This window comes from Amblyomma americanum, chromosome 5 (assembly GCF_052857255.1).
Source record: "Amblyomma americanum isolate KBUSLIRL-KWMA chromosome 5, ASM5285725v1, whole genome shotgun sequence".
NCBI classification, from domain to species: domain Eukaryota; kingdom Metazoa; phylum Arthropoda; class Arachnida; order Ixodida; family Ixodidae; genus Amblyomma; species Amblyomma americanum.
Window position 1 is genome coordinate 105,030,862 of NC_135501.1, and position 23,113 is coordinate 105,053,974.

The window sequence follows — 23,113 nt, forward strand, 5'->3', positions numbered from 1 at the left end:
TAAATTCCACGGTGTGCGAGACCGGAATTCCATGTATAACTCCTTTCCCACAGCCGTCCGGAGTAGCCAGGTAGACGAACGCGTCAACGCGTCCCTTTGGCGTTGAAATGGAGCCGATTTTCAGGTACTTTTGCATCCTCTCTTGGCTGTCAGTGCCTATGAGAATCGAGTTTTGCTTGTGGTTGACGAGCACGATATCTTCCTTAACTTCCGCCGGTTTAAAACCTGCCGCTATCTTCACCGCGTCCGCCACTGTTGCGTCAGTGCGTTCCATGATCAGTTTGAGACCCCCTTTCGGTCTGAGCACTATTTTATGAAGCTCGGGGGAGAGGCGCGTCTGCTGCGTGCCAACAGATTGCCTCGCCAGCTTCCTTCCCTCTCTCTTTATCGCCATTATGTGCGATGAAGCTTTGTCTTGCCTCCCATCTCGGGTCGGGTCGCCAGAGGCTGGATACTCTCTCCTTCCACAGTTACTTCCATGCGAGACATGGCGCAGCTGCGTTGCCCCGCGACAAGCCAGCCTGTGCGTCCGCTCGGCGGGCGGCTCGAAGAGCCGCTCACCAGGTTAGGCTTAGCAGCCTGGCCGGGTGGCGTGAGTCCAAAAGTCTGTAGAAAGTGCAAAAGAGGGCTGCACTTGCCGAAAGAGTGGTATCCCGGTGGTCGCGAAGACTTCCGGCGTTGAAATAGCTCAGTAGTTTGCGAGCACAAACGACAAAACCGACGAAAACATCGAAAATTTGCGGAGCGCACGTAGGATGCGTCCACTCTCCTCGACGCAGGCGTCCGCCTCCCTCGGTTTTTGGGAAGGGAAATTGCGCAATATCTCTCTCACATATCGGGGGACACGTTAACCGCACTATTAGGGAAGGGATAAAGGAGGGACTCCGGAAGAAAGAGCGGCGACGAAACGCGCAGCGCACCCACTCCTCCTGTCAGGTTGCCATGGTAACGGCGCATGCGCACAACTGGCCTCTCGCGTGTACTGCGAAATGCTCAACTGGTAGCCTAGTGTAGCTCCCGCTACAAAAGAAACTATTATTTCTTCAATTTGCAGAAAATACGAAATATCAGTGCAACTAAAATTAAACCAACCTTTACCACTACAGAGAGCAATGGTCCGACGCCGCTTTGATGTCCGCTTGCTCCGCAACTGCGCGGCAGCGTATGGTCACTTAACGATGCGTGGAGCCTTTCCTCGCGACCCTCAGGAGAAGAGTAGCCGGACGCCGCACTATAAATTCAATAAGCTTGATAAGCACCAACGCCATAGCGACGGCGAAGTTGGTCGTCACTCGGGGCAATGGAGTTTTTCCCTCCATGTTTGGGGCCCTCTCTCAGCGAGCATTGCGCCACGGTGCTGCCCCGCAGTGGCTGGTGCCGCTGCAGCCGTGGTCTCGCACCTTTCACTCACGCATGTGCACTAAACCATTCAAAAATTGGAGCGGCATGTGCCACCAGAGTCATTTCACGTTTCATCATTCTTCAATGACTTTCGCAACTGCTTTTTCTTCACATTCAGAATAATGCAAAACGCGTCAACTGAAATGAAACGAGAAGGCAGAAACGCACAAGAAGTACTTGCAGCTAGTCAAGAAATAAAGGCGGACTTCTTAACACTTTCACTAAGCGATCGTCTCGCCTTTGAACTGAATAACAACTGCTGTAGTATTAATCTCTTGCGATTCCCATATTAACCGAAGTAAAAGGTTTGCCGGTGGCGTTGGTACGGTGATTTCCAGAAACTGGATGCACCGCTTGAAGGCTTCTCGATGATATGACTTGCAGGCGAAGCGATTTAGTGAGAAACGAACTTTTATACCGGCTATTTACAGATGGGTACAAACAAACGTCAGTATACGGCCACAACTATCCGCGGCCGGCCTAGCCGACCGCCTGCACAGAGGCGAGGGACACCGCGTCCCGACAGTCAAACTGGCGCGCCTTGCACCAGCTCTCAACGGTCACTCCCTCCGCACTCGGCCAGACCGAGCGCCTGCCAGCTAGGAGTAGCTAGAGACAAAAGCACACGGGCGCGGCTCCCTTCGCGGGTACACCCCGAAGATGCCCGCGCCCCTTTCCACACGTAAAAATAAACTGCTAACTGCGGCTCATCAGTTCTGACGAATAGGAAAGCTCAGAACTGATGTCAGCGTTTTCCTTTACCCCCGAGTTCCTCCCTAGGTGGTCTCCCAATCCTTCGCCAAGGGGACAGGGGTCCAAGGTCGAGGCCGGCAGATAGCCCCGCCGTCCGGAGCGGCGAAGGAAACCGCAAGGACGAATGGGGAGACTAACCAAAAAGGCATTAGCCCCCTTCTAACGGCGTGCACCAAAGCAAAACAAAATAAAACAAGACCAGACGCGCAGCCTAGGTCACTGCCCTCTCGCGGAATATGCGCAACACATGTACAAAAAGATGCGACAGCGCGCCGAAACTTACAACCGCCATGTCCAGGTGTGATTTCACACGGGCACAACCAGGCAAGACATGCTTGCGGAGGGGGATCAAGATTAAGTTTTACAGAATTCCTAAATCAGGCGCTGACTGCTACGTGAAATGCACCTGCACGCAAAAGTTTTGCGGCCAGGCTGACACAAAGTGTGATGATAATTGTCATCGTCAGCCCCCTAATTACATAAAATTGAATAATGAATCTTTAGTGACTGCAGTAAACAGGATTGTTCATATCGAAATTTTCGAAGGAGCCTTAATTTACGATTGTATTCGAATTTCCGTAGGTCGTGTGTGTTCCGAGATTTTCGCAATTTTTTTAGCTAGATCCGTGTAATTGGCCATGCAAGGCGTTGACGATTGATGACTTCCACTGGTCCGGAGCTACCAGTGAAGCTCATAACTGTTTCCCTTTCAATTTTGGATGAAACGCCAGAGCCAACAGCTGCGTCACATTAGGGGGGACTTTTTCATCGACTGCCATCGCCTTGCATGCATAGTTACGCTAAAGCAGTGGAAGCTTTGGGGGCGAATGTCTCGGAACACGCATATTCTAAAAGAATGGTACGTATTGCATACTAATGCGACCGCCTCTGTTTCTAATATAAATATTAGCGCTAGCCGAAGTGGACAAAAACTTCATTATGTAGTAGTTAAATAGCTGTCTCGTGGTGACAATTATAATCTCAATTTATGTACCCCTGGCCGTATAACATATTCACTAAGCGGAGTGGACAAAAGATTCATTAATGTTTTAGTTCATTAGAAGTCAGACTATGACAGTTATCTCGGTTTATGTCCCGCTGGTCGAATAAATTCGTACAGAGGTGAATTTAACGTCCTACTTAGTGCATAGGTTTAAGAAATCTGTAAACCTTGATTCTGATCACCTCTATAGTTAGTGATTTTGTTCGATGTTTGAAGGACGTTTTTTTTATCTAGAATCCATTATATCCTAATCTGACTCGCATCACCGCTGAAAACCTAATCCGAAATCACAATTGAAGCCGCCGCACTGCTCAAATAAACCTTTCTAATCCCTTTAGCGTCGCCGTTTGTTTCGAAAGAAAAACGCACTGATAACACCAACACCGCTATTTTACCTGTGCACAGTTAAGGGATACCGAGGAAAATTGCATCCTATTATTTCTCTCAGCAAAAATTGATTTTGCAGTTTTTTCTCTCTATTATGATGGTTATGCGGCAGAAAAATGTGCATTTTTCGTTGAGGAAATTGGATTTAAAAATGTTGCCTTCAGTTGGTTTAGGATCGTTACGTCCTTACCAAAAAGGACGGGTTGCAACCTGTTTGAACTGAAAGGCGGGGTAGCGTAGTCTCTGGGAAATCGATGACGACGCACGCATGTTAGTTGCGGAATCGCAGGATGACGGTGACACCTAGGTTTCATTTTCTAATGTATTAATTTTAAATGTCTCATTTTCGAGGAAAGTAATCTTTTTGCGATTAGAATGCGGTTCTGTGCGTACATAGGTTAATCTTTATTTGTTCTCAGTGACCTTTGAATTTTTGCGGGTTTGAAACAAACCTACCCAATTCCTGTTACGTTACTGTGGCAGCAAAGGCGGATTTTTTACCCGCCGCGGTGGCTCAGTGGTTAGGGCGCTCGACTACTGATCCGGAGTTCCCGGGTTCGAACCCGACCTCGGCGGCTGCGTTTTTATGGAGGAAAAACGCTAAGGCGCCCGTGTGCTGTGCGATGTCAGTGCACGTTAAAGATCCCCAGGTGGTCGAAATTATTCCGGAGCCCTCCACTACGGCACCTCTCTCTTCCTTTCTTCTTTCACTCCCTCCTTTACCCTTCCCTTACGGCGCGGTTCAGGTGTCCAACGATATATGAGACAGGTACTATGCCATTTCCTTTCCCCCAAAAAACCAATTATTATTATTAGCTGATGAAAAAACAAATTGAACTTGAAAGGACCCATTTTCTCACCTTAATTCGTTAAAAACCACGACATAAAGACCGAGAAAGCACCGCGCGATCACAGTTTGCAAGCCAATAGCAGAGTAGCTTAGCGTCAGGAATTCCGGCATTGAAAATTGTACTGCTTGCTTGCGAAACAGGCTGCGGTGGTGAAACATGTTTTGCTTATTTCAACTTCTTAAGTTTGATAGCTGTTTTGACGAACTACAGGCGGCGCATCATGTAATCCATCTTGGTGGCGTCGCTAGTCTCTCGCTTGTTTTAACACTTCAAGATAAACTGCGCCCGTCTATCGATAATAGCGACCGCGTGCGTGCCATAGTTTCGCTTCACGAGGCTGCAAAGAAATAAACAAGAGAAAGAGAACACGTCGCCGTCTGGTGTTTAAAAGCGGCCAGACTGAAAGCGGAGCGGTGGACATTCGACACCCGCTTTGAGAATTTAAAATAAATGACACTGGCGATGAAGGCGCATACAGAATGGGTGGATAAAAACACTAGAAACGCAACGCATTTAGCGCCGCAAATAAGCAAGAACGGCGATTTTCATGCTCCTTCCACACAAAACCAGTCATTGTCGGTTTAGATTTCAAATGTTGAAACTACTGTCTTTTCATAGATGTTTTAATACACACCTACTACTCTGAATATGAATGAAAATTTCCGGAACTGTATTGAAAGATCTGGTGCTGTGTCTTTCCAGAATGCGTGGGGCATTTCAGTGGAATTGCTTTTATTGGAATTGCTTAAGGTATATCTTACCTCGACTTTTGCGAATTATCAGGATAAATTTTATGTGCACAAACGCAGCATTTGTATGGGTCGTGTGTTGTTCCTGTTTTATCTGAGATCCGTTTAGCTGAAATTGAGCGCTCGCTATCACGGGTACTATCGACGCCCCTATCGTTCGGGCGCTCAGATACGTCGACGTCTTTTTTAATTATTTTAAATATTGATCACAACGATAACTTGACACCGGCGGCAATGGACATTTTAGCATACTGTAAGTCTAGGTTTGACAGTTTTAATTTTACCATTGAACTTCCTGATATATAAAAATTGTTTTTAATGATCCTGACCATATCTGCAGGGCGTACATTCCTAAGTCAAAAGAGGCACTCCTTCTCTTTGACTCGTGCCTTTTGGAACTGGTTAAGAGGGGTATTGCGTCTACTTGCCTCAGAGCTTCGTTAACTATATCTTGTCCACATAAGGTTTAGGTTATCTTTGACGCTCAGGTTGATCACCTTCGGTCTGCTGGTTTTCCGTTGGCCCCTCTTCAGGCTCTAGCCTGTTCATGCTGTCGCCTTCAGGTTATTGAAGTCCTTCCACCGAAACTCAAAGCCTCATGGGGCGGATGCACAGGAGAAGCGGAATTATGAAGCTTTTCCCTATGTTCATAGGGTCTCGCACGGTCTGAAGAGGGTCGCCGGTAAATTCGGCATAGAGGTCCTTTTTTCGGCACCTTGTACGCTGTCGCCTTTGTGCAATTTAGTTAGGCCAGATAGGCAGAAGAAGTCTGAGTGTAGCACTAACCACAGGAACAAGTTTGTGCACTCTAGAGCGAGTGCAATCTATCAGATTCCGCTGAGCTGTGGTAAGGTGTACGTCGGGCAATCTGGCCGCTGCATCAACATTAGATTATTAGGGCATGCCAATTCCTTAGCTGATTCACGGGGGCGGCATCTGCCTAAGCATTTTAAAACCTGCAAGCTTGATGACCAGAAATGCACTTCGCTTTCTGCAGGACTAAGGATATCGGACGTTCGAGGGGAAGAAAGCGATAATATTGAAGCCTTGGATATCGCGAGATTAAGGCCTGAAAAATGTGTTAGTGAGGCTTCTATTCACCTGTACGACAAGGAGTTGGAATTTCTCGGGTTCAAGGGATGTTTGCGGTTTTCTGTCTTTGTGTGGTTGGTGGGCGTTTGCTTTGTTGTTGTAGGAAGGAGGCGTTGGTGCAATGAACCAGTTGTTAATCTGCGCTCATCCAGCATATAAATAAATAAGTAAATAAATAAATTAAATATGCAGCATATATTTTATTTATTTATTTATTCATATATGAACGTTAACTTCATATTGCAATAGGAAAAACAGAAATCTGTGAACACTGGATCTGAACACCAATACCGAAGTGAAAACCACACTGCTGGCCCACTTAACTCGCATTTGGCTTAAATACGCAAATCGACAAATATTTTTTTTCTACATTTCACCCCTATGAAAATGCCGCCGCCTTATTTGGAATTTGGTCGCGCCTCAATGGCTCCAGCTGCCAATGAACGTTACTGAGCCGCCGTGGCGGCAATTTCGCATTATTTTAAATGGATACTGTGCACAATTTGGAGTCTGCAGGAACGGTTTATTACCCGCCGCGGTGGCTCAGTGGTTAGGGCGCTCGGCTACTGATCCGGAGTTCCCGGGTTCGAACCCGACCGCGGCGGCTGCGTTTTTATGGAGGAAAAACGCTAAGGCGCCCGTGTGCTGTGCGATGTCAGTGCACGTTAAAGATCCCCAGGTGGTCGAAATTATTCCGGAGCCCTCCACTACGGCACCTCTTTCTTCCTTTCTTCTTTCACTCCCTCCTTTACCCCTTCCCTTACGGCGCGGTTCAGGTGTCCAACGATATACGAGACAGATAGTGCGCCATTTCCTGTCCCCAAAAACCAATCAGGAATGGTTTATGGTTTATGGGGGTTTAACGTCCCAAAGCGACTCAGGCTATGAGAGACGCCGTAGCGAATGGCTCCGGAGATTTTGACCACCTGGGGTTCTTTAACGTGCATTGACATCGCACAGCACACGAGCCTCTAGAATTTCACCTCCATCGAAATTCTACCGCCGCGGGCGGGATCGAACCCGCGTCTTCCGGGCGGCTACAGTCTGCAGGAACGTCGCCAGAAGCAGTGTTTTGAGGAGGAAAAGAAGGAGGAAAAAAGTTTTATTTATCCAATGGCAAATGGTCGCCATCCTCTTCAGACTCCTCAGTGAAGGGGCTCGTTGGTTATCTGTGTAGCCTGTTCGAGGGCGCCCAGCAAGCACAAACTGAATTTGCAACTGAAGTGTTTTATGAGTGTTCCTCTACATGTCGACTTACCGGAAAGCTGTACTCCAGTCAATATTGGATCAGTCCACTCATTGGTGACACTGAATACGTGCTTTTAGTGCTTTATATGTTGGTGTTGTCTGCGTTTACATGACTTATTTACTCCTGTTCTCTTTTTGTGGCGTATACGATTTCTTTTTCTTCTGAAGTTGTACAACAGTATAACGCTGACATTACTGATCACTGTTTTCAGCGACCACATTTTTACTTTGCTGCTTGTCGGCGATCGCGGAAAAGACAATCTCGTCAAGTGGTTTGTGGTGAGTATTTACTAAGCCCTTGGTAATTTATGTCTGCGTGGGTTGGGTGCTTTGTTTCGGACGTTTTCGACGGCTGCCCCTAAGAAAGCAATTGAACTAGTCCTGTAAACTCCAGTCAACACTGCATTGTGAGTGGAAGCTGCTTTCTCATAACCCAGGCTATATTTCTTATAGGAGATCTTTTTTCATGGAAATTTGAGATCATTAACCTTTCAGAATCTTATATGTGGCGCTAGGAGTAAAGATACAATTTTATTTCATGGCAGTGTCGAGAGAAAGGAAAGCAATACCACGAATTTTTCGAAGAAGAAACGCATGTCGCAAAAAATAATGCCACCAGTGGTGGCAGTGCTAAGAGTCGTTGGTTCGGAAAATGTGCTAGCTGGTTTTGCAACGCACAGAATCTTCTCAGCTTTCTGGAAGATATTATGTATTACGACAGTCAATTAATGAACATGAACATTGGTTTTGGGGGAAAGGAAATCCCGCAGTATCTGTCTCACATATCGGCTGACAGCTGAACCGCACCATAAGGGAAGGTATAAAGCAGGTAGTGAAAGAAGAAAGGAAGGAAGAGGTGCCGTAGTGGAGGGCTAATTTCGACCACCTGGGGACCTTTAACGTGCATTGACATTGCACAGCACACGGGCGCCTTAGCGTTTCGTCTTAGCGTTTCGCGACCGCGGCGGCTCCGTTTCGAATTTATTTTTTGCGGAAAAAATTGAAAAATTTTGTTTTGAGGAAATGAAACGAGGCTATAATTGTCTCACATCGCGGCTGACACCCAAACCGCATCGCAAGAGAACAATGGAAGGTGCTAGAGAAAGAAGAGGTGCCATAGTGGCTCCAGAGTAATTTCGACCACCTGAGGATCTTTAACGTACACTGACATCGCATAGCAGAGGGGCGTCTTTAGTTCCGCCTCCGTCGATGCGCGGTCGCCGTGTCCGTGTTCCAACCCGGAAACAACGGCTCCAGCTTCCGATTTTGGCCGCCGTGCCTCTCGACATTTGCTTCTTATGTGTTCTGTGTGGTAAATACGAGGAGCAGCCTAGAAATTTCAGGCAACAGTGCCAAAGCCAAATTGCGCCTAGTGCTAAATTGCCGGGATGGCAGGCACGCACTGTTGAATTGAGCCGTACACGGCCCAGTATGCTTCAGGTAAAGTCCCCAGAGGTGAAATGAAGCTTTCCATCCCGAGAAAGAACGTTATCAGACTGTGGTATAGTTAAAAAATTCGTCAAGAGATGCCATGTTACTTTCGCTCTACACTATCGCATCCCTCCATTTTGCACCTTTTTTATTTCTGTCATTCTTTTTTCAACTTTTTCTTCTCTCTTGGCTGGGCTTTTGGGTTGGCTTCCCTGGGCTTGGCGTCGATGCCCCTAGGAGCCAAGGCAAGCGAAGGCAAGCGAAGCCAAGCCAGGTCAGCAACTATAACTGCAACGCGCTCTGGGTACACGACTGAGAGCGCGCTCCCATTAACAGCTCTCGCCGTAAAGCGGAGCACTGGATCCCGAGAACAGCCTTCGAAAGCGCGTTCCTCATTGAGCAGATTTCTTCCAGAGGAAAGCAAACTTGAAGCAATAGCTAAATATTATTAACGTGCACTGCATCATGTAGAGCCGTAGGCAGTACTTTGGCGCAACGAGCTAATCTATAGCTAATAGAACGCGAAAGCTTCGTGCGCTCAAAGTGAAAGCAAACTTGAAGGAATAGCTAAATATTATTAACGTGCACTGCATCATGTAGAGCCGTAGGCAGTACTTTGGAGCAACGAGCTAATCTATAGCTAATAGAACGCGAAAGCTTCGTGCGCTCAAAGTGACAGGAAATGTTTGGCTATTCATTGAACCTATCAACACTTAGTCTTTCTTCGGGGAAAAAAAATTATCACCCGGGAAATTATTTAAGACGCGAGATCGGAGAATCAAAAGAGATATAATTTAAGCAATATCTGCATAAGCGCGGTGCACTTACACTACAGCAAACAAGTGTTTAGCATTAGAATGGAGTCTACGAGCGCGAGACAACGGCTCCCAGGACAGTCAAGGTGGCTCGTAAGCGCGTACGACGAGTATACGTCAGGGTACCGCAGCGGTAGCCAAGTGGTTGAGCATCCGCCTCGAATCCGGGAGGTGCGGGGTTCGATGCCCAGTGCCGCCGGGCACCCACCGGTGATACAATGGGTACAAGCGTTCCCCTGGTCTGGTGCTCGGCTTATCTAGGGTGAAATGCTTGGGAAATGGGTCTTTGACCCCACCTTGAGAAAAAAAGAAAATACCTTGTGTGATATGGCGTTCTTTGGCCATAGATGCCCTTGCGCTATAAAAATTCAAGATCAGAGTACACGTCAGGAATATGTCGTCTTGCTCTCGTAGACTTCATTCTGATGCGAACCACTTGTTAGATAGAGAACAGATCTTTTTGACTGAGGTTTGTTATGCAAGTACAGCAGCATGGTATGACATTTGTTCTGCATTTGATCCATGAGTCTAAAATTTTCCTTGTAGAGTTTTGGTGTCCGCATTCCTGTTCATAGCATTTCTGTTCCGCATTCCTGTTCATTCTTATCAAAAATGCTGCGCCATCTTTCAAATAGATATACTGTTGGATGTGAGCACTGAGTTGTACCTGAAGTGGCTCATTGCAGTTTTACCAACTACTCAGTCGTAAACGTTATTAGTCTAAAGTGTACGCACTCTTACTAATTAAGATAGAGTCCATTTTATGGCTTCTGAATAGTGATTTATTATTAACCATTAACAGGTTTACAAAGAAGCAGGCTTACTTTCGCTTAGGGACCATTTAGTCAAGAATCCTTAAGGTATATTGTCAGCTGCGACACAAAGGAATCAAGTGGAATCTGGTTTAAAATTTTATAAGGCAACTAATTTCAGAAGAGTTGAGATCTGGGCCGGTTGGTGCATAGTTAGGCGAAGAAAAAACATTTAAAATGACGAGGGAATGCACACAGCGACGAATGCACACAACAATTTCACCTTCGGACCACACGGGTCAAATGACTGCTAGGGTTTCAGTGTAGTTAAACCGTGTAGACGTGCGAAATAATGTGTTTAGCCTGGTTGGCTCATGAATTTGCTTTGCTGGGTCATCTCCGGTCTAACGAAATTATTAGACTCAGGTTAAGGTGTGATAGCGGTTAAGCTGATCTGATCTGTTCGCACCGCAGATGGAAGTTGATGAAGACGACGATGTGCACTGCACAACTCGAAAATGTGTTTGGGTTTAAGACGAGACAAGATCGGCTGCGGCAGTAGGATAGTTTGGTTTGGTTTATGGGGGTTTAGCGTTCCGAACGAACTCAGACTATAAGGGACGCCGTAGTGGAGGGCGCCGGAAATTTTGAGTACCTGATTGCATCGAAGTATAGGCACGCCGAAGCCAACAAGGGGGGAAGAAGCCCAGCTTTAGTGAGCAGTGCGTATTTATACTGAAAGCAGCAAAATAGGGCAAGGGGAAGTCCTTGCGTACGTATCAGATACATTTTATGCGCGCGCTGCGCAGGCTCCCTGTCGCGCATACATCTTCCTTCTTTCCGAATGAAAAGAATCAAAGCACAAAGAGCAAAGTTATAGGCATTACATCAACTCAATTCACAAAATAATAACCGAAGAGACTTGCTGAAAGTTTCTGCCGTATTTCAAACGTCGCAGGGGTACACGTTGTCTCTGTGATCGTCTTGACACCGGAGCGCTAAGCACTGCACCACCATCAGGCGCCACTGGTCGCTGCTCCTGCTGCTGCGATGCACTGTTTCCGGAGGCGTCCTCGCTGTCGTCATCAAGCTCACGCCGAAATGCTTCTTCCGTAGGCATTAACTGCTTTCGGTTGCGGAGCAGAAGTCTCCCATCTTCTGTGAACACGTTGTAGGGCCTGGGTTGAGCACAGTGCTGCGTGACCCTTGCTTTTTTGTCCCAGAAAAGCTTCTTGGCTAAGAGGTGGTAATGGTTGCCGGTTCTTCATCGTCTGACGATGCTTGACAACATGTAAACCAGGGCCATCTTGAATGGCTGGCAGCGTTGTCCGTAGCTTTCAGCCTTGAAGGATTGTTGCCGGTGGTGCAGCACCTTCCAGTGGGGTTGTCCTGTAAGCAAGCAAACCGAGCCACAAATCTTGATTGATTTCAGCGGTTTTCTTTAATATCCGTATGACCACTTGCACCCCCTTTTGGCCTAAGCCATTCGATTGTGGGTATCTGGGACTACACGTGATGTGAAGAAAACCGTATTTCCTTGCAAATGCTGCAAACTGGTTGCTTGATAAAGGAGGTTCGTTGTCTTAACACACTTCCATAGGTATGCCGTATCGCGCGAAGATAGCGCTGGTTACTTGAATTACCGTGCTAGCCGATGTATCTTGGAGCAGCTCCACCTCTGGAAAGTTGGACAGCGCGTCGTAAACGGAGAGATAAGGCCTACCGCCGTAGTAGAAAATGTCGATGCCAATTCGGTGCCACGGTTGCTCAGGCACTGGGCGCATCTGCAGCGGCTCGCTTGGCTGACTGTACGAGTATTTTCTGCACACCGCGAATGTCTGAACGAAGGGTTCAATGTCGCTATTCATGCCCGCCCAGAAGACTGCCTCTCGGGCTCTCGATTTGCATTTGTTTTTGTACCCAAGTGGCCTCGTTGAATTTCTCTATTATTTCGCACTTCATGGTGGCGGGAATCACAACCTTGCAGCCCTTTAACAAAACTCCCTGGACTTGCAACAGCTCGCTAGTAAACGGCTTCAAATGGCCTTCGATTGCTTCGCCTCTGCCCAGACTTGAGAGCACACTGCTCAAGTATTCGTCTTTGCTAGTCTCAACGGCTAGTCGCGTTAAAGTTCTATGGCTCACGCGAGGCGCGAGCACACTCACGGCGTGTAGTTCTGCATCTTCACTGTCGGCGTCGAACTTCACGGATTAGATTGAAGCCTGGGACAGCGTGTCAGCCAGGAAGAGAAGTTTCCTGGAACAAAAACCAATTTGATATCGTATCGAAGTAGTCGCAGAAAAAAGCGTTGCGGTCTAGGTGGCATGTCACCGATTGCTTTCTGGGATATCGCAATCAGAGGTTGGTGATCAGTCTCTACGATAACCTTACGTCCAGATGTGAAATGATTGAATCTTTCACAGCCATACACGATAGCCAGCGCCTCTTTTTTTATTTGCGAATACCGCTGCTGGGCTTACATGAGAGCTTCAGACGCGTACGCGATCGGCTTCCACTCGTTATCTCAACACTGCAGCAAAGCAGCACCTAAGCCGTTCTGTGATGCATCGCACGATATCTTGGTTTCTTTCGCAGGGTCAAAAAGCGATAGTAGTGGCTGTTTGCTCATGCATTCGCACAGCTGGTTCCACTCTTTGGCGTGATTCGCCGTCCATTCAAATATTGTGCCCTGCTTTAGTAGGCTTCGTTGCAGTGCTGTACTGTGCGCCAACGATGACAAAAATTTGCTGAAGTAGTTCGCTACTCCGAGCATTCTCTGCACCGACTGCTTGTCCTTCGGCTCTGGCATTTGCATCATGCATTGTATCATGGAGGAACACGGCCTTACACCTTCCTTACTGATTACGTCGCCTAGGAATTCTATCTGTTTCACGCCAATTGTGCACTTGGCCGCGTTGAAAGTCAACCCAGCACGTTCCGTCAACTCTAGCGCTAAACTTAGTCGCTCATTGTGCTCTTTGGTCGACGTGCCCCACACTATTATGTCGTCGACATACGCCCTCCATGTACTGTGCGATGTCAGTGCACGTTAAAGAACCCCAAGTGGTCGAAATTTCCGGAGCCCTTCACTACGGCGTCTCTCATAGCCTGAGTCGTTTTGGAACGTTAAACCCCCATAAACTAAACCATAAACTAAACATACGCCCTCACGCCAGGGAGACCCTCAAAGATTTCATTAAGAATTATTTGAAAAACTTCGGATACTGAAGAAATTCCAAAGGGTAGTCTCAAAAAACTGTCAGCAGAAGTGCAGTTTTTGTTTGCTGTGGACGAGGCTTTTCTGTTGGTTCCGTCGCAGTCAGGAATAGTTCGAACTTCTGCTTGAAGAGCTGCCAATTCTTTGTGATATCCCCTTTGAGGTGTGGTGCATCGGGTGGGCGTAGGAAATCCATTCCGCGGCTTGTTACTTCCGTTCGTGCCGACTTTCGGAGAAGTGGGCGTCAAAGTTAGCCGCTTCTGACACCATGCATCGAAGTCCAGGCGCCGAGGCGAACAGGGGGGAAAGAAACCTAGCTTTATTGAGAAGTGCGTATTTATACTGAAGGCAGCAAAAGAGGGCAAGGGAAAATTCTTGCGTGCGTATCAGATACATTTTATGCGCGCGCTGCGCAGGCTTCCTCTCGCGCATACGATACACTGATGATATTTAACGTGCACTCACAGCACACAGTACTCCTGTCTAAAATTATCGGAAGCTAAAATTGTCGACAATCACTAGTCTCATGGTAAAAAAACGATGGCTTGATAGGTGATCGAGGAGCGAAATGTAGTGAGCAAAAGTAAACTGTTAACGAACACATGCATGACGATTTCGTACGTATCCTTCCGGGTTGAGGTTCTGAACGAGTACATCTGCAATTGGTGTAGAGTGATAAAGTTAAGAGGTATGAAGCGCCTAAAGACTTAAAACTGCATTAGACAAAATTATCTATGAGGGCTTTAAAAAAAGTCCCTACACTCTCAGCACACGTTCAGCGATGGACCTCCTTTGGACATAGAGTGAGCAAATAAATCATTCCGTGAATACAGCAGCTCATTCCCAATGGTGGCATATGAATGAAATGAGCTGGAAATTGCCTGAATTACTCTCTTACTCTGCTATTTGCCAATAAAAAATTCCTAGAGCAAAACTGAGAGATATACAGAGGCATATTGACCATTAAGCATGCAAGAATGCGGAGCAATTTGAAAATTGCTCCTATTGCATAAGTTTGTAAAAGTCTTTACTCGAAAACCATTGCGAATAACTCAAAGTCGCCCGCCATGGTTGCATTTCGATTATGCAGCGCCTCCCATAGTCAGGCCTGTGAGTTCTGCAAAGTGTCCAGAAACTTTTCCAATAGTTTGCGCCGCTAAGAAGCTAAGAACCGCTAAGAACCAACACCGCTGCTAAGAGTCAACACCGACGGAGTAATTCACACGTCCATTTATTTTAAGAGTACCTTGAGCGTCATAAAATCCTTACGTACAGGAAAGCAAAGTTTAAGCACAAGGGTCAGTTACTGCCACAAACATGGAAAATATATCAGAGCATACATGTCACTTGAAGCCTATTGTCTGAAAAGTTGGTGCATTCAGACTGCGGGCATGAAATAGACTAAGAGAGGACATAAGGCAACTGGTACCTCGTGGAGCTAACTAGTTAAGCTTTGAAATGCATATATTTTGTGATGTTTGCTTCAGTCATCCATGGGCCATGAAGTAAACAATAAGTACATGAGTTTTTATTTCTAGAAGGTTTGCGAAGTGTGGCAGTGCTGTCGATGCACTCCGATAAATTACAGGTTTTCTCTGGGAAGATACTTGCAATGTCTAGCTTCTTGTGTAAATCTAAATATAAGGCAGATTTTTCAGTCTAAAGGAACTGGCAGAATCAATTTGACACTTCTCGAATAAGGGCAAGGAAGTCCACTGGTACGAACCTATATAATAAGGCTGACGTGCTCCTCAACAGTGCTCATTACAGGAATCCATTTTCACATATAAAGTCCCACGCAAGAGATCTTCCCTGGTTCTCGACGTTTCATAGACCACTTGAATCGGCTGCATAGCACTGGTGATGCTTCTAGCACTCTTTAAAAAGGACCCGCTTTTGAAGCCAAAGAAGCAACAAGCAAAAGATCGGTCGTGCAGGTCATGATGCAGTGTTGACCATGGGTTTTTGAACTGCAGGAACAATTTGCTTAACTATAAAAGGGCTGCGAATACCTGGCCCAGATACGAAAAACCACCTTCTTGTGGCCTAGTCATCCTTCACATGATAATTTCCTATGGCTTCACTTTAAATCACATTCCTGTACTTCGGCAGAGCGCATCTACAAAGAGAACCCCGCGCAGCCCAAGCTTCGCCTCTGGCACAACTTACGATGTCAGCGTCGCGTCGTTGTGACATTTAAGGCGACGAGATGGCATTGTCAAGTGACCACAGCAGATCACGTTCAAAAATGTTCTCCACTTAAGTAGGCTGAGGCAAGTAGGATTGCGCAGACAGCTTGCGAACGACTTCTCTGAAAGGCGAATGCGGCAGAGCGTTCCAGACAATAGGTAGCAAGAGAGAGAGCGGGAGAGGAACAATGAAGCATTTATGAAAACTACCCATTGTCATACACCAGGCTGTATGATTAAGCCGCACAAGATGTTTGAGTGGATATAGGCGCGGTGATTTCGTTAACAGTTCTTTAAGACGATAGGTTAAGAGAGAACTCTGTGAGAAAAAGCGGTGTGGTCATCGCAGGCCATAAGTGAGGAAAAAAAGTTATATTCACATTTTGGGAAGAAACATTATTCTGCTGAACTCTCACCATCAATATTGTCTGACATGTGGGTGCTCTTGAAAATGTGAAATCTGCGGTCACCTAGGAGTGCGCACACACAACTTCCAAAGATGCGTAAACGTGATACGACTGACATACAGCCACCACCAACACATCATGTAGCCCTGTGAAGCATTATTTTTCTACTTAAGCTGAACGGTAACTGAAGAGATTTTAGAATTCAATGAGTTTAAATGAGTCAAATGTGTTCAACTTGTACGTAAAGCGCACGAAATCTTTTCGCGTTAGCATTAGAAATGGTGACGCATTCGCCGACTAAAGCGGCATCGGCGTTCAGGCTTCTCTGCGGTGTACAACGGCGGAAAGAGGCCGTACTGATGACATCATGAGCGGCGGCCCCACATTTCCAGCGAATAAGCGCTTGTTCTAAGGAAGAAACCGAATGCCATCGAAGGTGAAGTTCACGAAGCATTGTTTGGCGGCATCGGACGACGCACGGCAGTAGTTATGCGAAGGCAGCGGACATTTGAGGTTTCGGCAACAATGACGTCACCACGAGTTTCCCCCACACTCCTCAGGCACAGTGAGGAGAAGCCCGAACATCGTCGCGCTTTTAATCGGCGATTGTGTCACACATTGTAAATGCTACTTCAAAACTTCGTTGCATGCTTTATTTAGAACCTTCATGCATTCGAAGTCTTGAATAACATCAAATTCTGAGAAAGCCATTTTACCTTCCCTTAAGGTACACCCACTCGCATTATTAAAATAATAGTCTGCTTGCTGCGTATGCGTGTCTGATGCGAATTCTTACTGCCTTATATCGGTTCCTTAGAGAAAAGATGCTTAGAATTTCGTGCATTACCCTCAGAGACGTTGTTGTGGCATTTTTTCTGTGCTGACTGAATTTTTGGACAGATTTATCCCTGCGGTGGTTATGATTTATTACAGGAAATGCACGCCCTATTTTTAAATTTTATATGCCTGGTACGTTTGTGTGTTCTGAGTGTGCCAAGGAGTGAACAACCTAGTTCAATATAAAAGCAACACGTATTTTAATCCTAGTTGGGTCATTTTCCAGGGCGGAGCCTACACGAGAATTCGAGACCACCAGCCTAATCTGGAATTCGTAAGTGTATTTTTGTCGTAAATTCCACACCACTGTCTTGGTTGCCAGGACAGTTTCATATACTAATGCTCTGTCACTATTCACTTCTGTGACTGCTATGTGCTGATTGCGATTCTTCCTCCACAGACTGGCCGATTTGCTGAATTGCTCGCGCGTAGTATTCAGACGAAAGCCTTTCTTGGCTCATGAGTGGCGTGGACAGGAGTTTTACACGGAAGTTGCAGACGGAAGCTGTAGACAATTGCCCGCGAGAACTGACGATCACAAGTTGTGTGGTAAATAGCAGCAATATGTAAGGGTTGAATAAGCAACAGTTCTTAAGCAACGTATATGAATAAGAAAAAACAGAAATGAAAAGAAAAATAAACAAAAAGTAAAAAATGAATTCACCAAAATAACAAACAAAAAATGAACAGATACAAAAGGAAAACAGAAAAACAACGAAAAGTGGAGAAAATTGCAGAAAATAAAATAAAATGAAAAATTAAGGTAGAAAGAGGACACGGGAAGGCTTTCGCATTCGCGCTCTTAAGCACATTTCAGTGCAATCCTGTAATTTTTTGCGATGCCCACATGACCCAAGCCTAGAGGCACACCACACGGCTGGCACGCGTGCCTGTTCATTACGTACGACTAATTCGCGCCTTGTCATTCAGTGTGTACTCGCGCTTTAAGAGACTCCAGCATTTATACCTCACATCAGCCAGATGCACGCGCTCAGCGTTTCTGAATATCCTTCCTTATTGAATGCTGATAGTGGTATCGACTTTGCTAGGAAGTGCGTCGACAGTTACGATTTCAGCGCGATGTTCTGGATTGTCTAAAAGAGCCCAGACAGAGGGATCAAATACGTTGGGCACCGGTTTGGTTAGCAGCAGCTGAAAATCTTCATTAGGGCAAGAGTGAGATTCCCTCTTTGGCCCTGGACCTGCGCTGACGCGCTTCGCATTGGCTCCCGCGTCGAAGCCACTCTTTCACGGATGGAGTCAGCCCCCGGGCCTAAAGATTTTTGGAGACATCTGGACCATCATTCCGTGCTTGCGGACACCGTATTTCAGAAGGTTCGCCCACTTTTTGCCATTTAATAGGCTTTTTCCACCGACCACGGGCGTCGCGGGCAAGGCCTAACTTAGGCCGAACGCGGCGCGGCGTTTGTGCCGTTGGGACCCGCGCTCGCTCCCGAGCTCACACTAAGACTTGCTAAGATGGAATACGCCGTTCAGGGTGAAACTATTTCGCCAACGGAGCTTGAGTCCGGTGAATGGGAGACCGTTCTCAGCCTGCAAGACCGAGCGCGACGCTTGAAAATCGACACCGCCGCCGCCAACAAGCCTTTGCCTGGGCATGACGACGAAGACATGTTGATGGGAAATTTTTCCGCCAAAAAGAAGAGACTGCCTGCTCCCCATAGACGTGCCCGCCCACACGCCTGCCTGTCGACGATTATAAAATCGTCCCCTGCCCGCGAGGCTGGAATATAAACGACTTCGCTCCTAGCCAACTATAACGGGCCGCCTGCGTCGCGGTCAAGATTCCATTCCTCGTCGCGCAAACCGAGGATACCCCTCGTGCCAACCTCTCAAAAAACACGATCGCGTTCCGCACGCCGTACCGCCAACGAGCTGCGGCGTACGGAAACCTGAAAGTCCTCAAGAGGGGGGGGGGGGGCAAACATTTCGAGGTCGCGTCATATGGCGGCGCCCGACGACTCTATCAAGGGATTCATCTGCCAAGCCTACGACGACAGCACCTCGGACGAACTCCGGTAGGGTTTCACGCACCAGAACCCGGGAATCATCATCGAGGACGGCCGACGCATCGGGAAATCCAGGACTATCCAAATCACCTTCCAAGGCAAGAAGGTCCCCTGCCAGATTTAGTACTGGGGAACAATCTTCCGCGTACACCCGTGCAGAGAGCAAGTAGTAACTTGCTTTAACTGCAGAAGAGCCGGCCATCAAGCGGACGTCTGCTACAATCCCAAGACCTTCTTTTGCCGACTCTGCGGCACAGACCACCCCGCCCCCGCCGAAGGCGAGCCACCGATGTGCAAGCCCGTCTGCATCGTCTGCGACGGCGCCCACAACACGGGCAGCCGCAACTGTAAGCTAAGCCTAGTGGTGCGGCAACAACCGAACGACAAGATAAATAACATAACGAGGGCATCGGCGCCCAGTCCCCGGGTGCCGGCCGCCAGTGGCGATTCAGAACCTGATCGTCGTCCTCATCATTTGGCCGATCCAGCGGGGACAACAGCAACAAGTCCCGAGAACGTTCGAGCTCCTTTCCCGCCACTACCCAGCGGGGACAGCCGAGGAAGAAGCAGAAGCTCGAGCCGGGGAAGAAACTAGTCGCTCGAATAAAAAGATGAGCTGGCCGGACACGGCCTCCAAGCAACACTATACCGCCAGAGAGGAGTTCAAAGCGCCGCTACGTGCGCGAGAAAAAGAAAACGCAGAATTCAGGAAAGAAATAGCTGAGACAAAGTGTCATATTAAAGAAAACCAAGATATAGGTGACACCACCTCTACACCTCCTCCCTCGCGCGCATGTATAACTCCCGCGCGATGCGCCTCCCTAGACGTTGGCAACAACGCGATGGAGGTTGACACGCGCAGAACTACAAAACGCTCGGCCTCCCCTAACGGAGCCGAGGACACTAACCGCATGGCAGGGACATCGGTAGATGACACCTCACAGTCGTCACGCGCGTTGAGCTCTAGACGACTGAAGAGAATTAAAGAGAGCAGTGCTCGACTGTACCCCGAAACAGTGGAAAAACTGCACTCACATAGTAACGCCATAATAGGCCGCATGGACTCTATGACCAGCGATTTCAATACATTCAAACCCCAGGTCACCGCCTCGATACAGCAGTTAGCGAATGGCATCAAGGCCATAAAGGAGGCAATCTCCCCCATGCCGGTGCACCCCACCACCGTTATCAAATCCCTAACCCCCAAAAAATTCTCTTCAACATGGATCCTCACCAAAATATGAGGTCTGGCAATGAAACCGCAGGAGCCGGTCATTCAATGCCTCACTAGACCACCGGATCTAATACCACTCCAGGAAGCTAGTAGCGCGACGAAAATGCCTAGATTTAAGGCATACCTGCCACAGGGTTACGACGTGACGTCGCCGTCCGGCTTGTTTGCTGCCACCTTTGTGCATCGCAACATCACAGCTATACAGAACACACTAGAGGACACTAAAGAATACTACACACTAGTAGAAATAGTACCTAAGAAGAAGGGGGACGCAAACTTCTTCATCCTAAATGTATATTGCTCCCCAAAGAACAAGGACACTGGCCTCGCCAACGTCATGGTAAAAACCCTTAAACTTGAAGCCAAAAAACAGCTGCTGGTTGTCTGCGACTTTAATGCGCAACACCAGGCCTGAGGGTATAAGAAAGCTACCCCCAGAGGAAATAAGCTGTGGGAAAGAATACATAATCTTGAGCTATCCATCCTGAATAACCAACTAGAATGCACACGCATATGCAATAGTGTCAGCGTGAATACATTCCCGGACCTTACGTTAACCAGAAACATCAAGGACGCTAAGTGGCCTAATACAGGCCACGCAATAAATTGTGATCACTACATAATATCTATATCATTTCACACCACACCACACAAAGCCTCATTCGCAAAAGTAACGGTTACAGAATGAGATATGTATAGGGATTTACGCCGCTGAACCGCTCCCAGAACCACCACCAACCTTTCGGAATGGGTCGATTCCCACAAAAAAGACACAAAAGCTGCCACCGTAGAGCAACCAGTAGAGGAACCAGTTCATATTTCTGACCCTAGGCTACTTCACATGTGGGAGGTCCACCCCAGCCTCAAGAAGCGGTGTAAAAAGCAATAACACAACAAATCTCTGTGCGAACGAGTTACACAACTAGAGTGACAGATGAGTAGACACTAGCACTCTATGATACGCAGACGTGGAAGCTTCTACGCCACCTATTAGACCTCACCAAGACCAATTCTACCCATTGTAGTAAGCTCATAAGACTAGTACACCAGTACACGGGCACTAACAAAGAACTTCTCGAGGACCTACGGAGGCGATACCTAAACGATACCCGGGGTAACTCACTGCCGGATTACCAGGGGCTCTCCAACGATGAGTTAGACGCTGACATTGTGGATTCCGAGGTGTGGTACACCCTCAGTCAACTCCACACCACCTCCGCAGCCGGTCCTGGTGGAGTGAGAAACAAAATACTTAGCAACCTGGACCACGGCTCGGTCGTGACTCTCGCAGGCATCATGAACACCTGTTGGCGCGAAGGTAAACTCCCACATGATTGTAGGCTTGCTAAAGACACCGTCCTTCCAGAACAGGACATGAAACTCTCTATAGAGACTCTTATACCCATATCACTGATTTCCTGCCTAGGCAAGTTAATGAAACATGTAATCCTTAACCGCCTACAAGGGTTTGCAGAAGACAGCGATCTACTTCCCCTCATCATGATTGGTTTCAGAGCGCATCTATCTGCACAGGGTGTCGTGCTTCAATTGAAGTTCGACATTATTGACCCCGTGCAAGGGGCAGACACGAAGGCAGTGCTAGAGCTAGACCTAAACACGGAATTCGACAACGTCTCGCACGAGGCTATCCTCACGAACCTATCTGACATTAAACCAGGAGTGCGGGTGTTCACATATATCCGCTTCTTCCTCACAGGGAGGACCACGGAGCTTGCAGTGGGTGCGATCAAATCTGACCCCATCCCTCTATGGGGTAGAGTAATACCTTAAGGTTCAGTCCCCTCGCCTTTTCTGTTCAGTCTGTCTCTCATCAAACTTTGCTGAAAACTTCCCGCCATACCCGGGTTGCATCATACTTTCTACGCGGACGACATCGCTCTGTGGGTAACCACAGGTAGTGACGGCCAAGTGGAGAGTACACTGCAGCAACTGGTAGACACGCTCGAAACATACGCCCAAGCGGCGGGCCTCTCGTGCTCGCATCAAAAACGTTAACTCTTTGTATTCAGAAAAAAAAACCGCACGCATACACCTCAAAAACTACGCTCTCCCGCCTCCATTAAACGTACTCGTCGGAGGTTTGCCCGTGAAGGAGGTATCCACCATACGCATCCTAGGTCTGTACGTAAAAAGCTACCGCAAAAGCATCGAAACTATGGACATACTTAAATCTACTGTCAATATGACGACGAGACTGATCAGACGAATAGCCAATAGCAGACGGGGCGTCAAGGAAAAGGATCATTGCCGTCTTGTTCAAGCTTCGTTCTAAACAGAGTCGTGTACTTTGTCCCCTAACTCCGCCTCTTTGCACCGGAGATGAATAAAATCGATAATATCATCAAAGCGTACAAGAGCCCCCTCGGTGACAGCGTCACACGTAAACCTAGAGGCTCTAGGGCTAGGCATACACAATACGCTAGATGACCTCTGCGAAGCACATCTCATGGCACAAGCTTAGAGACTCCTTCGTACCAGTGCGGGCAGAACCATTCTCTCCCGTCTTGGACTGGGCAACGTACCTCAGAGAGGAGAAGCGAAAACTCGCCTACCGAAACATATTCGGAAGAACCTACTCATAAAACCACTCCCCCACTCCCCGAGAACATGCATCCCGTGTACCACGAGGGCTCTCGGGAGTGGTGCACGTGGATGCTGCGGAGTACCCACACAACAAGGCCTACGCATTGGTGGC

The 23,113-nt window shown here is 47.6% G+C and overlaps 1 protein-coding gene across 9 annotated transcripts in view; it reads left to right on the plus strand.

Annotated features, from left to right (window-relative positions):
* Nucleotides 1–23,113, plus strand: part of LOC144132590 (uncharacterized) — an 84,417-nt gene that overhangs the window by 15,753 nt on the left and 45,551 nt on the right. For all 9 annotated transcript variants that reach the window (XM_077665088.1, XM_077665091.1, XM_077665092.1 and 6 more), the window contains 2 exons: nucleotides 7,697–7,763; nucleotides 17,360–17,407. In XM_077665088.1, the coding sequence (XP_077521214.1) occupies nucleotides 7,697–7,763; nucleotides 17,360–17,407 (115 nt within the window). The remainder of the gene's footprint in view (nucleotides 1–7,696; nucleotides 7,764–17,359; nucleotides 17,408–23,113) is intronic.